Source organism: Vombatus ursinus, unplaced genomic scaffold, assembly GCF_900497805.2.
Source record: "Vombatus ursinus unplaced genomic scaffold, bare-nosed wombat genome assembly UNPS02014789.1, whole genome shotgun sequence".
Taxonomy (NCBI): domain Eukaryota; kingdom Metazoa; phylum Chordata; class Mammalia; order Diprotodontia; family Vombatidae; genus Vombatus; species Vombatus ursinus.
In genome coordinates this window covers 5,788,069-5,803,753 of record NW_020954567.1, presented here as the reverse complement: position 1 = coordinate 5,803,753, position 15,685 = coordinate 5,788,069, and the positions used below count along the sequence as shown (strand labels likewise).

General features: G+C 40.3%; 1 protein-coding gene across 3 annotated transcripts in view; it reads left to right on the top strand.

Moving 5' to 3' along the window:
• Positions 1-15,685, top strand: part of ILDR2 (immunoglobulin like domain containing receptor 2) — an 86,757-nt gene that overhangs the window by 23,693 nt on the left and 47,379 nt on the right. For all 3 annotated transcript variants that reach the window (XM_027868311.1, XM_027868310.1, XM_027868309.1), the window contains exons 2-3: positions 5,951-6,283; positions 7,758-7,877. In XM_027868311.1, coding sequence (XP_027724112.1) covers positions 5,951-6,283; positions 7,758-7,877 — 453 coding nt within the window. The remainder of the gene's footprint in view (positions 1-5,950; positions 6,284-7,757; positions 7,878-15,685) is intronic.

The following is a 15,685-nucleotide window of genomic DNA, read 5'->3' as shown; positions in this document are numbered from 1 at the left end:
CTCATATTCATCTATACTGCCTGTCTGTATACATACTAATAAGTTTTTTATCCTATGCAATAGACATTCTTTGTCTACTTGGTCTTTCCTGTGTGGTGATCAGGGCAAATTCTTTAGAATTGATGCAGATCTGTTCCAGAAGGCTCTGTAGTGGTTCCAGAGCTTGATTAAACAAACCAACATCATCTACAAATAGGATCATCATCATCATCATAGCTACCATTTGTAAAGCACTTTGAGGTTTGCAAAACACTTTTATTATCTGATTTTATTTGGAAGCCCTCACCATTCATAGAAGAAAACCTCTTCAACGTGGACTTTGTGCTGGATCTCTTCTAACACAATGACTAGCACCTTTAGTGAGCATGTGTCTCCCTGTTTTAATGCCCCATCTGATGTTTATGATCAGAGAGTAATTGGTCTAAGGGTTATTTCTATTGTGTCTTTAAAAGGAGTATTGAATGATTTTGATCTATGGGTTGGAGTCACCTTTGGAAAAGAACTAGTAAGGTGGAATTTTGCTGTGCAGCATCAAATGCTTTTCCATAATCAACAAGTAAAATAGGGTCACATATTCTCTACACTTTTTAATTAATTGTGAAATGGTAAAGATGTTGTCTGTTGTTGAATACCAATTGTGAAAACCCACTTGTTACCTCACTGAGGGTGTTCTCAATGTGTGTATCAGTGACTTATGAAGATTTTGTATCGAGGTTGGCAAAGATATCACAAGTTGATGTTTCCTTGGTCAACCGCTTGATATTAATAAGATCTGTTACATGGTCTATGCCTTTGGTATAGTGCTTTCCCAATCATGTCTCCTCCAGCATATATCTCCTCTGTATACCCTTGATCTGAACCCCTTGTTTTTCTCTACTTTGTTCTCTTTGGTGCCCATTTCTACTTCCCCTATGAGCACAAGTAGGACTTGGGTTCTGGGTTACAAGTTGGTGGTTCTTCTGTCCTTGATGGTGAAAAAAAGTCTGCTATAGGATTTTTGCAGATCTTTTTTCATTTTTCATCTATTTGTTGTTCTTCCATTTTTATCCTTAAATGCCCTTGGGATAACTTTGCTTAATTGTATCTCTTGCTAAGCATTTTTTAAAACTAATTTTCCTCTCCACTGCTTCTTTCTGTTTCTTGATATTGCTCATAATTTTCTCTTGTCTTTCTCATAGTCTTTCTCAAGACTTCTCAAAGGAGTTTATATTCTAAATTGAAGTTGCCTGAAGCATCCATTTCCCTCCAGTTGGCAAGTTGGCTCAATGTTTGCTGACTAATGTGCTTCCTGGGTTCTTCTGGTCTTCTTGTGGCAGTAGATTTGTAGTGGTTAAAACTCTTTATAAAATTATTATGATCTGTGCGATGGCCATTATATACATGGCCCATTTGTCATAGTTGATTACTTGTTTAAGTAACTTAGGATTGATTTGTTATCATTACGTAACATGTCTTTTTTCTCATTATTCTTCTTACTTTTTACTGATTTTTTTTTACTACTTTACTAATTAATTTACTGATTCTGATCTTTGCCCCAACAAGTCAGTGGTTTAACTTTACAAAAACAACTGATTCACGGATAATTGCCACATATAATGCCAATTATTTTCCTAGCTCTAAAATAGAGTTTATTTCATTTTGTGGTAGTGTTATTTGTGGTGCTTGCCATGTTCCACACCTATCAGTTCTTTTCTTGAAGAATATGTTCATGATGTAAAGGTGTCAGTCTTCCGTGTGGTCCAGGGGTCTTTGGCTTCTCTTCCTCCTGAACCACACATTCCCATATACCTTTTGCTATCGTTATCTTTTCTCACTTTTACTTTTATATTACTGAGTACGAGTATAAATTGATTAAATTTAGAGGGTTTTAATGAGTTCCTTGTGGAATCTCTCTACAACTTCATCCTTAGCAACCCATAGTGGTACATGAGTTGCCATTCTTTTCATGGTGGTGCTATTATTTTCATATTTTTGCAAATGCTTATCAATACTGCAATATGAAATGTCCCAAATCCCATGAAATAATGTTTCTTGTTGCTGCCAACTCCTTTCTTTGCCTCTCTGTGTAGTATCTGTGAGCCATCTTTCATTTGGTTGCAACTTCCTTCTTTCTTCTGGTTTCATTTATAGCAAGAATGTTAAGGTTGATAAAATTCATCAGTTCTGGTAGTGTGTCTTATCGTTGGACATCTCATATTTAGGGTACTAAGTCAAATTAATATTTCCAGATGGTCAAAAAATTGAATGATACTTAGCATTCTCTTTTCCCTTTTTTGCCCTATGCCATACCACTGCAGAATTCGAAGGGAACTACACAAGAATGAGGGACATTTTCTATTTTTCTTTGTTTCATGGCTTGATATGACCAAAAAATTCATGATTAGTTGGTCATCCTCCTGGCGTTGAGCCTCTTTATCATTAGCTGGATTAATCCTCAGAAAACAGACTTGGTCTGTTGCTAGGGCTATATTAGAAGCTTTTCTAATATTGTAGAACCTATCAGAACCTAATCTCTATTGGGATAGCCTTTGAAATCCTAGGGTCACTGCCATACCACAGTGAGACAATAAAGTAGGATTGTGTGAAGATAACATATTCCTAAATTAATATGGTGGAAAAAAAAACTATGGAGGGGTCAGGAAAGGTTTCACAGAGAAAATGACACCTGAGCTGAGTATTAAAGGATTTTTAGAGTATTAGACAATGATTCTGAGAGGCTGAGATGAGGAAGCAATGCATTCCTGTCATGAGGAGAAGGGTAGGGTTGGCCTTTTTGAATGCATGGTAGGAGATGGAGTGTTAAACTTTGGGAAAGACTAGCTGCTCAGTTTGGCTGGAATGTATAGTTTGTGAAGGGGAATAGAATGAAGTGAGACTGGAAAAGTAAGTGAGAGCCAGACAGTTAGGAGCTTCAATTCTAGGCAAAGGGGTTGGTATTGAAAATCACTAATAGTTTTTGAGCAGTCCGGTGACATGGTCAGACTTGTGACATATAACAATTTGGGTAGTATTGTGGAGGATAGATTAGAAAGATGAAATAATAGAAGCAAGGATATGAAATAGGAGGTGATTACTGTAACTCAAGGGGCCTCCTTTTAGCTCACACAGCTCCTGGTCAGAGTGGTATTGTAAAGGTCAAACCGACAGGATTCTGTGATTCTGTCTTCTTTCCATCCAAGTCATACAATTAGTACCTATAAAGAGCCTTTTACATCTGATAAATCTGTATTCAGGCAAGTAAGCTCCAATATTGTTTACAGTTATTTCAGTGTATTATGTGTCTCATTTCTAGCTTCAAGAATAGAGCTGGTGAGGGCCATAAGGGATATAGAAAAGGAACTCTGTAAGTGCTTCTTTAAGATATTGTTACTCTAGGAACCATGTTGAATCATGTATATATTTTGCAGCCTAGTACTCAAGCCTAGGCATTTGCATAGGGTTCTTACAATTGGTAGAGATAATGATCACTTGACGCTCTATGCCTGTGTGAAAGATGGACATAGAAAGAGGACAGTTGGTCTTCTGACTTTCAGGCTTTGAGGGAGGACACATGCAATTCCAGGCTCCTTTCAGGAGAGGTCCCTGGAGGGAGATAAAGACTTCAGGAAGAAACTGACATGTAAAGAAATTGACACCTTGAGCATTCCCTAGTTCTATCTTGTCACATTCAAGACTGCAGAATTTCCCCTTGGACGAGAGTGAATGGGCTGTCCCACTGGAACAAGATATTTGAGCTCCAAATCAAATCAAACCAACAAGAGTTTATTATGTGCCAGGCTCTGGGCTTAGCCTTAGGGATACAAAGAAAGGCAAAAGATAGTCTGTGCTCTCAAGGAGCTGACAGTCAAAAGGGAGAGACAACATATAAACAACTATACATATACAGGATAAACTAGAGATAATCTCAAACAGAAAGTGCCAGGATTTAGGAGGTGCTGGGAAAAGGTTTCTTGCAGAAGGTTGAATTTTAACTGAGACTTGAAGAAAGCCAAGGGAACCAGGAGATGGAAATGAAAAGGGAGAAAGTTCAAAGAATGGGGGACAGACAGGGAAAAGGCTCAATGTGGGGAGATGAAGGGTCTTGTAGGAGACACATCAAGAAAGCGAGTGTCACTGGATCACAGAGTATATCAGAGGGAGTAAAGTATAAGAAAACTGGAAAAGTAGGATGAGTCCAGGTTATGAAGGGCTTTAAAAATCTAACAAAGGATTTTGTGTTTGGTTTTAGAGGCAGTAGAGAATCTCTGAGTTATATAATGGAGGAGGGATTGTGGTGGTGGTCATACTTGCACTTCAGGAAGATCGATTTGACAGGTGACTGGAGGATGCATTGGAGTGGGGAGATGCATGAGGCAGGAAGACCAAAGATGACAACACCCTGCAATAGGGTGATTGTAGTCTCCAGAGAGAAATGGAGGAGTATATGAGAGATGTTTTGAAGATAGAAATAACCGGGCAACAGATTGGCTATATAGGATGAGAGGGAGAGGGAAGAGTTGAGGATGCCACCTAGGTTGGGAGCCTAGGTGACTGGGAGGATGGTGGTACCCTCAATAATAATAGGGAAGTTAAGAAGAAGGGAGAATTTAGGTAGAAGGGAAAGATCGTTTTGGACATGTTGAGTTTAAGATGTCCATGAGACATTCAGTTCACTCAAGATGTCCAGTAGATAGTTGGAGATAAGGGATTAAAAGTTATGCGAGAAATTAAGGCTGGACAAATAGTTTTGAGAATCATTCACTTAGAGATGATAATTGAGTACATGGGGGTTGATGTGATCACTAAGTGAAGTAGTAGAGAGGAAGAAGAGAAGAGGGCCCAAGACAGAGCCTTGAGGAACATCCATAGTTAGTAGATGCAACCTAGATGAAGATCAAGCAAAGGAGGCAGAGAAGGAAAGGCAGACAGGTAAGAGGAGAACCAGGAGAGAGTAATGTCATGAAAACCTAGAGAGGAGAGAGTATCAGGGAAGAGAGGGTGATCATGAGCCAGTCAAGAAGAAGAACTCCATCAAAAAAATACTCAATCTCAGCTAAGGGGAAATTCCACAAAGTCTCTAATGGGAAAAGCAGGCCAGCTCCTTCCCAGAGTCTTTGTCTCCCTTCAAGGAGCCCTCTCTGAAGAGAACCTAAAACTGTATGTGACCTCTGTCAAAGCTAGAATTCTGCCAAAAGACCAACTTTCTTCTCCTAGGCTGTCACTAAGTATATCCCTCACAGAGACACAGAGCATCAAGTAATCATTTGTTGTGGTTATTCATTCATTTCAGTCATGTCTGACTCTTTGTGACCCCACTTGGGTTTTCCTCGGCAAAGATGCTCCAGTAGTTTGCTGTTTCCTTCTCAAGATCATTTTACAGATGAGGAAACTGAGGCAAACAGGGTGAAGTGACTTGCCCAAAGTCACATGGCTAGTAACTGTCTGAGGCCAGATTTGAAATTGAATCTTCCTGACTCCAGGCCTGGCATTCAACCCACTGCATCACCTAGCTGCCCTGGAGTAATCATACTATCTCCTAATTATAAGTCTTATGCAGATGTCTAGGCTTGAGACTGATGTTACATTGAGATAATAATAATAATGATAATAATAATAATAGCTACCATCTTAAGGTTTGCGCAGCACTTTACATATTTTATTTCACTGAAACTTCACAGTAGCTCTGTGAGGTAGGTACAATTATATCCCCATTTTACAGATGAGGAAACTGAATCTGAGAGAAGGTATATGATTTGCCTGAGTTCATAGTGCTGTTAAGTGTCTAAGGCTAGATTTGAATTCAGATCTTCCTGACTCCAGTTCCGCCTAGTACTGGACCTATCAAACAACCCCCAGAAATGAGACTCAGCTTTCCTAGCACCAAGTCATTCTCATATTTTAAGTGCCAAGGGTTGAGATCCTCCCTTCATATGCAGATATAACATCGGGTTTGTGGTTTTTGCTTTCACAGCGGTAGTGGAAGGCTTGCAGGTCACTGTACCCGAAAGGTCGAAGAAAGCCATGCTGTTCCAGCCAGTTGTGCTAAGCTGCCGCTTCAGCACGTCCTCCCAGCAGCCAGCTGTCATCCAGTGGAAATTCAAGTCCTACTGCCAGGATCGAATGAAGGAAGCCTTGGGCATGGCCACTGCTGGGGCCCAGCCACTTAGCAAAAGGAACCTAGAGTGGGACCCCTATCTGGACTGTGTAGACAGCAGGCGGACAGTGCGAGTTGTGGCCTCAAAGCAAGGTGCTGTTGTCACCCTTGGAGAGTTCTACCGGGGAAGAGACATCACCTTTGGTGAAGGTAATTAGGTCTAGTGGGTGTCTATTGTTGCTGTTGTTCTAACACAATCCTAACCTTGTAGGGAAAGAGAGAGAGAGAGAGAGTGCTGTTGATGGCCCTTCTAACTCTATAAATAATATAAATAACTGACCGTGTGGGACAAAGGCATACCAAGAGAGTTAACAGCTATATTTGATATCTCAGGGTTTGGGTAATGCTTTCCCTATGCTATCTCATCTTCATTTTACAAATGAGAAAACTGAAGCTCAGAGATACATCCAGGGTCATGCAGCTAGTTGGGGATAGAGCTAAGATTGGAGCCTAGCATTTAGATCACAAGCCCAGTGCTCTGTCCCCTCCCTGGAGTTAGTCTGGAAAGAATTGTCTAGGGAAGAGACAGAGCTGAGTCCTGGGCAGACGTTGTTTCAGCAGGATGTTGAGAGCAGGTCCTGGAGGCAGACTTTACTTCCCTCTTTTGCTAGGCATCAAACTGTGCGCTAACGTACCCTAGTGTTCTTTATTTCACGTGGCAGACTTTGCTCAATTATTTCTGACTCAGGGAGAAGAGAGGTTCAAAGCACTAATGTGTGACTTTCTTCAAGTAACAACTTCGCTGAGCCTGAAGATTCTTCTTCTGTAAAATGAAGGAGGGTACAGTTTGTTTAAAATTCTCTAAATAACCCTGAGGCCCTTTTCAGCACCAAATTTAAAATCTAATAGCCTTATCTCCCCTTTCTCCTTGACCTTAATTTCTTATACAAGACTAGGCCTAGAGAATCAGGACTGACCTGGGATCAATCTTGGGTTGGAAAATCTCTCTGAATCCTGTTCCTTTCTGGGGATTTGGGCTTATTCTAAGATTTTTCTGGGATCTCAGAGACTATCCCAGGCATCCACATTCTCCAAAGAATACATCTACCTGTGGAACTAGACTAGAATTAAGCCCAAATCTGACATTATCTCTGTTCTATAGGATTGTACTATGAGGTAGCAATCCACTTAGCCTAGGGACTTACTAACATGGGATAAGCAATGCTGTGTGTCCAATGGGGAGAGGAAAGAGTGGAAAGGGAATAAGGGTTGGGAGAGACATCAGTGTGAGAAAGAGAAAGAGATGGGAGGTAAGTGTGTCTCAGAACATTTCTACTGGAGGTATACTAACCCAATTTTCCACAGACAGTTTTTTAATTATGGGGAAGCTAAGATAATACTTAGGGGAGAAGTAGAGAATAAAAGGGGGAAAGAGGCCAATTTCTAGGCCTTTCCAGGTTCTTTTTCCTATCTTGTCATCATTGGGTTTGCCCCAACAGTTTTTAGGGCTGGGCTCATGGGGTATAGTGGTAAGAGCACAGGGCCAATGAGTCAGAAATCTGTGCTTTTTCACTAAGACGCCATCTTTCTAGGCCTCATTCTCAGCACCTGCAACATGCAGGAGCTGGCCTCGCTCTTGAAGGACCTCTCTGATCCTATGGCTCTTCTTATTTTTTTGTGACAGGTGCAGAGCTCAAGATTGGGAAAGTCATGTGGGGAGACAGTGGCCTCTACTACTGTATCGTCACCACGCCTGACGACGTGGAGGGCAAAAACGAGGACTTGGTGGAACTCCTTGTGTTGGGTAAGTGGAAACCATTTTCCCCATTCTGGCCTTGGTTGGACAGGCCATCAATGGGTCTCCTCTTCCTGCACAGACATATGAATTTAGATCTGTGTATGTTGTTTACTCTCTGTCCAAACAACCCCACCTGAGGATGTGCACATATTTCATGTGCCGGATACCTTCATTGATCTGAGGTTCTCGCCTGCTTTTACTGTTGATCCAGGTGTTTCTCCTGCTTTCTAGCTTACTTTCCCCCTTTCTCTTCCTCTTTAACCCCCTGTTCTCTTGTTATATACTTGTCTTTTTAATGCTAATGTGTTAAGAAAACAAGAGAGAAAGGCCTTTGAAGGCCGGCAGAGACCACTGGAATGAAAACAAAATTGGTATTTCAGTTTCTCCTGAGACATGAGGGACGTTTTCTTCATCTAGTTCATTTCCACCTAAGAGAATCACAAAGATAGAAAAGGTTGCAGTGCTTGGATATCAGAGGCCACTAATAATTCATTGGTTGTTTTTTGGGTGATTGGTATTCAACTTTCCAATTCCCTAAGGAAAAAGGTGGGATGGGAAACTGACCGATGCTGCCTAGGAGGGCATGACTTCCCTTCCGAACAAATACACTAAATTATCATCATGAATATAAATGTATTACGTCTACCTTTTTGTCCCTTAATACACAGGTTAGGGGTATGTCTTCCTCCAAATTTACAAATGAGGAAAATTTTTTAAAGTTGTTTTTTTTTTTAAAAGAGCAAATTGATTTATTGTTGGCAACAGAAGCATTAACCTAGTATATGGACTGTAGGAGGGATCCTACAAGAGAAATTACATTTTAGTTGACTTTAGTTGTTTAAGAAAAATTAAAAGGAAAAATCAGTTGATAGTAAATTTCTGAAAGGCATATATTTTTGAAGAAAGATATATTTGGGAAGTTGATGTTCACTGCTGGAAAAATACATTGCTGGAGGAAGAGGCCATTGCTGATGTTGAGAATTCCGTGGCTTGTTCTGGGATTCTGGTCCCTTTTTCCTTATACTTTTCCATTTGTCAAGTCGAATAATGGTGATAATGGTTGATTTTCCTAGAAGGTTGAATTAGTTTGCGTTTATAATATGCTTAAATATAGGAGAATGAAAGGTTTTTTCAAGAACTGCAAACTCTAGTTGCCGCTGTTTGCATGAATAAGAATACATGTTCAAAAGGAAAGAAAAAAGTGGAAGTCTTGTGCTGGTACTGTAAGATACCCTGGGGAAACGAGAGTGGGAAACAGCTATGGCTATGAATCTCTAAACCAGAAGAGGAAAAAAAGATGAATTTCTGCTTAATCATACAAGTATAAAAGCCAAGTTTGAAAGGATAAGTGGCTCATCGAGCTGGCAATTAGCTAATTGTGGACACAGTTATTTGCCCAGTCCAGTTATTTGCAGAAAAGTAATTGCCTACCCAGGAAAAGGAGGTAAAGTAGAGGCCATTTTAAATAATTTGGAGCCACTTGCCCTGCAAACTCTTGAGAAATAAATGCATAACATGAGAAGCCATGTCATCTGAGGATGTGCTGAAGTGCATGAAGGACACTTCTCTGGATCAAAACATATAAAAAGCAACTTGTGGGAAGTTGCTATTCTCAGTGTGGCTCCAACAAACGGGAGGAAAACAGTGTCAGCATCTGAGAGGTGGGAGAAAGGAAGGCTTGGATGCAATGATCAGTGGAGGATGGAAGAAAAAAGGTGCAGCTGGAAACAGTCTTAGTCTTGATTCAACTATAAAGGAACATACTAAGTGGAGAGTGGAAAGAGCGCTGAATTCCAAGCTGGAGAACTCAGTCCAAACCCAGTGCTGCCATACTTGTTAGCTGCATGGTCTGAACTTATATATAAAGGGCTGAGACAGGGTGACTTCCAAAGGCCCTTCTAAAGGTTCTGCTGGTCTGTGATTCTCAGTACAAATCAAAAGAAAGCACATAACATATTCAGCATCTCAGCAGCCACATGAGATAAGGATATGCGTCCGAGCCATGGTCAGACCAGCATTTGGAATAAGGGTAGGCAGGGTACATAGCCACCTTATATGCAGTAAGCATGGAGGGGTGGTTGCATTGAGGGTACCTTAAAAATGTCCTTTTGTAAAATACATGTTTTTTAGGCCTGAAATTTCTGATCTCCATTGAGTTTTGGACTTGTAGTTAGAAAACCTGAATCTGAATCCTAACTCTGACACCCAAGTGATTTTGGGAAAATTAGACACTTCCCTTCCTGGGGGGCTAAGGGCACTGTATTAGAGTTGGGGAAAAAAAAGGTAGGTTCAAATCCTGACTAGTTGAGTAATTAGCTGTATTTGTTGTTCAGTCGTTTTTCAGTCGTGTCCAATTCTTTGCGATCCCATTTGGGATTTTCTTGGCAAAGATACTGGAGTAGTTTGCCACTTCCTTCCCTAGTTCATTTTACAGATGAGGAAACTGAGGCAAACAGGGTTAAGGGACTTGCCCAAGATCACACAACAGTAAGTATCTGAGACCAGATTTGAATTCAGGAAGATGACAGGCCTGGCACTCTATCCACTGTGCCACTAGCTGCCCCTAACTATTACTCTGGACAAATATTCACTTCCTCTGAGCCTCAGTTTCCACACCCATAAAACTAGAATTTTAATACTAATAATGACAAGAGGAATAATAATAATAGTAGTAGTAGTTAACATTTACATAGCACTTTCAAGTTTACACAGCTTCTTTCATGTTGATCCTCACAACAACCCCAGGAAGGAAGATTCTCTAATTAACTGAATTTTACAAATGAGGACCAGAGTGTCCTCAAGAGGTTAAGTGACTGACCCATAGCTCCATGGCAAGGGAGTGTCAAAGGTGAGGGTTAAACCCCAGGCTCTGCTGACTTTAAGGCTGGGACAATTTGCACTTTAACATGGCACTTTAATAAAGATGATGATGGTAATAGCTACAGTGATGGTATACTCCCTACCTTAGAATCTGGGTGTGAAGGAAATGTTTTGTAAGCCTAAAAGTCAATACACATTTATTAAACACCTACTATGTTCCAGGTCCTGCACTACAGAAGGATATTGCCGTGATTCTAACTACCACTGTCTGTCATGTAGTTATTTATTATGTGATCAGTCAGGTTTCATGTTCTGCCGTGAAGGCACAAAGCTTCTGGTAGATAGTATAACCCAGTGGAGGCCCGATCTTGAAGTGCTGCCCAAGATTACAAACACTTCATCCTGGCTCTGCCTAGACATTTAGGGAAAGAAGGCTGAAAACTGATCCTGTGAACTTTTCAAAGAAAAGAAAATACCAGTTGCTTTTGGTAAAGGTCAGTATTTAGCAAGTAGGAATTCTCCAGGTCTGTGGGGTCCCTTAAGCCCAATATCTCTCCCTTGGATCTGTTGGAATGTTTTTTCAGGCTTAAAGATTGTAGCACTATGTAGCTACAGCTTTTTGAGAATTGGAGTTGTTTCATTCTTTGTCTTTGTAACCCTACTGTCTAGCTTGGCACATAGTAGGTGCTTAATAAGTGCTTATTGATTGATTGATTTAATCAAGAGGTATTGGTGTGGTATGATGACAACCTAATTTAGAATTAAAAGATCTGTGTAGCCTCTGCTACTCACAAGTCACCTCAGCTCTCTGGGCCTCAGTTTCTTTATCCATAAATTGAGAATTGACACTCAATCTTATATCTAACAGATAAATCTGAAATATTTTATTTCCATGGAAAACTAGAATCAAAAAGTAGATGATCCTAGAACAATTTTTTCTTCCTATCCAGAGTACTTGAAGGCTTTGTCAAATGGGAAACTAAACTCCAGGAATTTGACCTCCATGCTAAGAATAAGGTGGGGCATGGGGACTTCAGCAGATGGATCACCTGACCATCCAGGGCCATGTTGTAACCTTCACAACATGGCAATCAAGGAGAAACAAACAGTGGGCTTTTACAAGGTTTCAGTAACAAAAAAGAGTAACCCTTAGGTCTCTCACCAGACTACAGAGAGAGGTTGCTTACTGAGAAGAGGCTCCAATGGCTTGAATTTTATTTTTTATGTTAGGTAGGGAAAGAGTAGATGAATAGAGGGGACTGGTTGAAATGCATATGGTGAGTGGGTGAGGTGGATTGAGGTAGAACAGAAGCCATGTTAAGGTAAGATTGGCCTGACTTGTTCTGGGAAGCAATCTGGAATTGTGCTGAAGAAGTGAGCAAAATGTACATATGCTTTGACCTAGAAATCCCACTGCTAGGCACACAGCACAACAAGGTCAAAAACAGAAAGAAAATTCTAGGTGGCATAATGGATAGAGCACTCAGTCTGGAGTCTGGAAAACCAGAGCTCAAATCCAACCTCAAATACCTACTAGCCTGGTGGCTTTAACTTCTGTCTGCCTCAGTTTCCTCATCTGTAATATGATGATCATAATAGCACCTGTCCCCCAAGTGGTGAGGATTAAATGGGATAATTTTTGTAAAGTGCTAACCCCAATGCCTGGCAAATGGTAGGTGCTTAATAAATGCTTGTTCCCTTCCCCCACACATATACCAAAATATTCATAACTCTACTCAGTGACAGCAAAGAACTAGAAACACAGTGGGTACTTTTTGATTTAGAAATGGTTGAACCACCTGTGGTACCTGTGGTACCATTATATATTTAGAATATAATGGAATATTATTACACGTTAAGAAAGAATGAATCGGAAGAATTCAGTGAAGCATGACAAGACTTATGTGAAATGATAAAGTATGGCAGTAAATAGAACCAAGAAAACAGTATAAACAATTTCTGCCACAATACAAATGGAAAGAATAAAACAAAACTGAATCTTATTTGTCAATTGTCTGGGTCAAATTTGGACCCAGAGAAGGGTTGAGAAAATAGACCCACCCATTTTATACATTTCAGCCAGTCTTCTATACTTCAGATACCTTTTACCACCTCTAATAAAAGATAAAACAGAGATCCTCCCTTTACTGCAGACCTGGAGGAATGTGGATGTGGAATATTGTATATATTGCTGGATGTGGTTGATATGTTGTTGGTTTTGCTAAACTGTTTTTTTTCCCCACTTCTTTTTAAAAAATCTTTGTTATAAGGGATGACTGCCTGGGTAAAGGAGGAAGGTAGATACATTAGGAGATGAATATGATATAAAAACGAAAGGCATTATTAAAAAATTATAGTTGATACAAAGCTGAGAAGAATAAATAATCTACTTGATTCCAGAATCAGCCTCTGAAAAGATTTCAGTAGGAGTGTGACCGAAAATGTTAGGAACCTAGAGATTATACCATAGAAAGATCAATTGTGGGGAGTGGGCATATTTGGCCTGATGAGGAGAAGACTTGAGAAGGAAATAACTCCATGTGAGGACAGCTATTGCATGGAGGATGGATTATATTTGTTTTTCTTAGTCCCACGAAGCAGAGCTACAAGCCACGGAGGGAATATGTGGAGGGGCGAAGTTTGGCTTCATATAAGGACCTTTTTTCTAGGGATGAGAGCTGTCCTGACACGGACTGGGTTTTCTTGGAAGACAGTGAGTTTCTCATCATTTTAGGTTTTCAGAAACTCTATGATTATGTAATAGAGATCATCCATATAGGATCGGAAGGGACCCTAGAGGTCACTGAATTCAACACCCTCATTATACAGATGAAGAAACTGAGGCATGGTGACCTTAAGTGATTGGCCCATGTCACACCAGCGACAGAGCTGGATTTTGTATTTAGGTCTCTAACTCCGAACCTAGTACTCTTTTCAGTACATTGCAATAGGGAATTCTTGTTCAGATATAGATTGGAATAGATCACTGCTGAGATGTGTTCCAACTTTGAGACTCTGTAATCTTTCATCAGCATCTTCAACAACATGTATTAAAAGATCCCCAGGACTCTTGCTTCTAGATGTACGTATCTAGGATATGGCCACTGCTGGAGACTTGTAGTCAATAATCTTGACTTTTGGGTAGCTTGTAGGTTTTATTCCTTTCTTTACAAAGCTTCTTATAGCTTTTGGCTTCAGCACTTACTGCAAAGGTAATAAAATAAGTTTGTTCTAAAATTGTTCTTGTTATGTTCCTCCAAATTCTCACCAGGACCCTACCTCATTAATAAATTCCAAACATAAGTCCCTATCTCACCCCAAATTGTTATGGATGTTTATATGGGGGAGAAGGCCGGAAACAAACCAATAAGGGAATAAATGAGAGAGAAGGTCCTCTTTGGTGGGAACTGCAGAATATTGAGGGTGCTTTTAAATGAAAGGTACCTTGGCAATATTTAGATAGGCACTTGAGATCATAGGGTCATGCCAACAGAGGTCTGCTTTTCTGGGATTAGACATGGAGGTTGGGAATCAGTGGGCGGGACTGGCCTTTATATCCTGAAATTGTGCCACTGTTTGGTTTGAAATAAAAGTTCTCTGGGATGGCTCCAGCTGGCACGACAAAGGGCTTTACCATTTTAGGCTCAAGCTGTAATTTTTATTTTTAAACTTCAGAGAAATCCTTTAGAAATAAACTGGGTTCAGTGGACCTCACCTTATCTCTTTGAATACCCCATGGGGTAGGATTTTTTTAAGGGACTCTCAAACTAAGTTGACATTAGAGAAGGTGGATATTGAATAAAAGGGTTGTCAGTTAACTGAAGAAAATTTTTTAAATGCTTCCTATGTGCCCGGCACTGGGGAGCTAAAGAAAAAAATGAAGAGTGTTTGCCTTCAAGGAGTTTTTATTCTATATAGGAAAACCATATGTACATATACATATATATATGTATGTATATATATGTATGTATGTATGCACACATACAAAGTAAATGCAGATAATTTTTTGAGGCAAGACACTAGCAGCTGAGGAATCAGGAAAGAGCTCAGGTAGGAAGTGATGTTTGAGACCATGTTGAAGAAAATTAGGATTCCTAAGAGGTGGAGGTGAGGAGGAAGTGCATCACAGCCAGGGCAAAGGCTCAGAAATGGGAAATAGAACACCATAAATGAGGAACAGCAAAATGGGCCATTTGGCTAGACCATAATAAGACTGGAAAGGCAGGTTGGAAGCCAGGCTATGAAGGGCTGGAAATGCCAAAGAGAGGAGTTTGTAGCTAATCCTAGAGGCAATAGGGAGCCAATGGAGTTTATTGAGAAGGGGAGAGGTGTGATCAGGCCTATGCCTCAGAGAAATAGCTTTGGCAAGGATAGACCAGAAAGGGAAAAGACTTGAGGCAAGAACATTTAGGAGGCTGTTGCAATAGTCCACAAAGAGGCCATAAAGGCCTACTAGGATAATGGTTTTGTAACAAGATCAAAGAGGACAGATGAGAGATGTTATAGAGATAAAAATCATTAAGATTGACAACTGATTGTTGAATGTGTGGTTAAGGGAAAGTGAAGAGTTGAGGGTGCTTTCAGGTTTGCAAACCTGGTTGATGAAAAGGATGGTGGTACCCTTAATAGAAACAGGGCATTTTAGAAGAGGGGTTTCAGAGGAAAGATAATGAGCTTTGTTTTGGACATGTTGTATTTTGAGATGCCTCCAGTTAGAATTGTCCGGGAAGTAATATGGGACTAGAGACTAGGACTGGATATGGAGATGTGGGAGTCATCTGCATGGAAATGGTTGTTAAACCCATGGGAACTTAGGAAGTCACTAAGAAAGAGTGTGGAGAGAGAAGAGGGCCCAACAAAATCTTAAGGTATACTCATAGTTGGGGGCAGGATATGGATGATGAACCAGTACAGAAGACTGAGGATTAGTTTGAAAGAGAGGAGGAGAACCAAGACAGAGTAGTATCATGAAAACCCAGGTAGGAGAGAATATT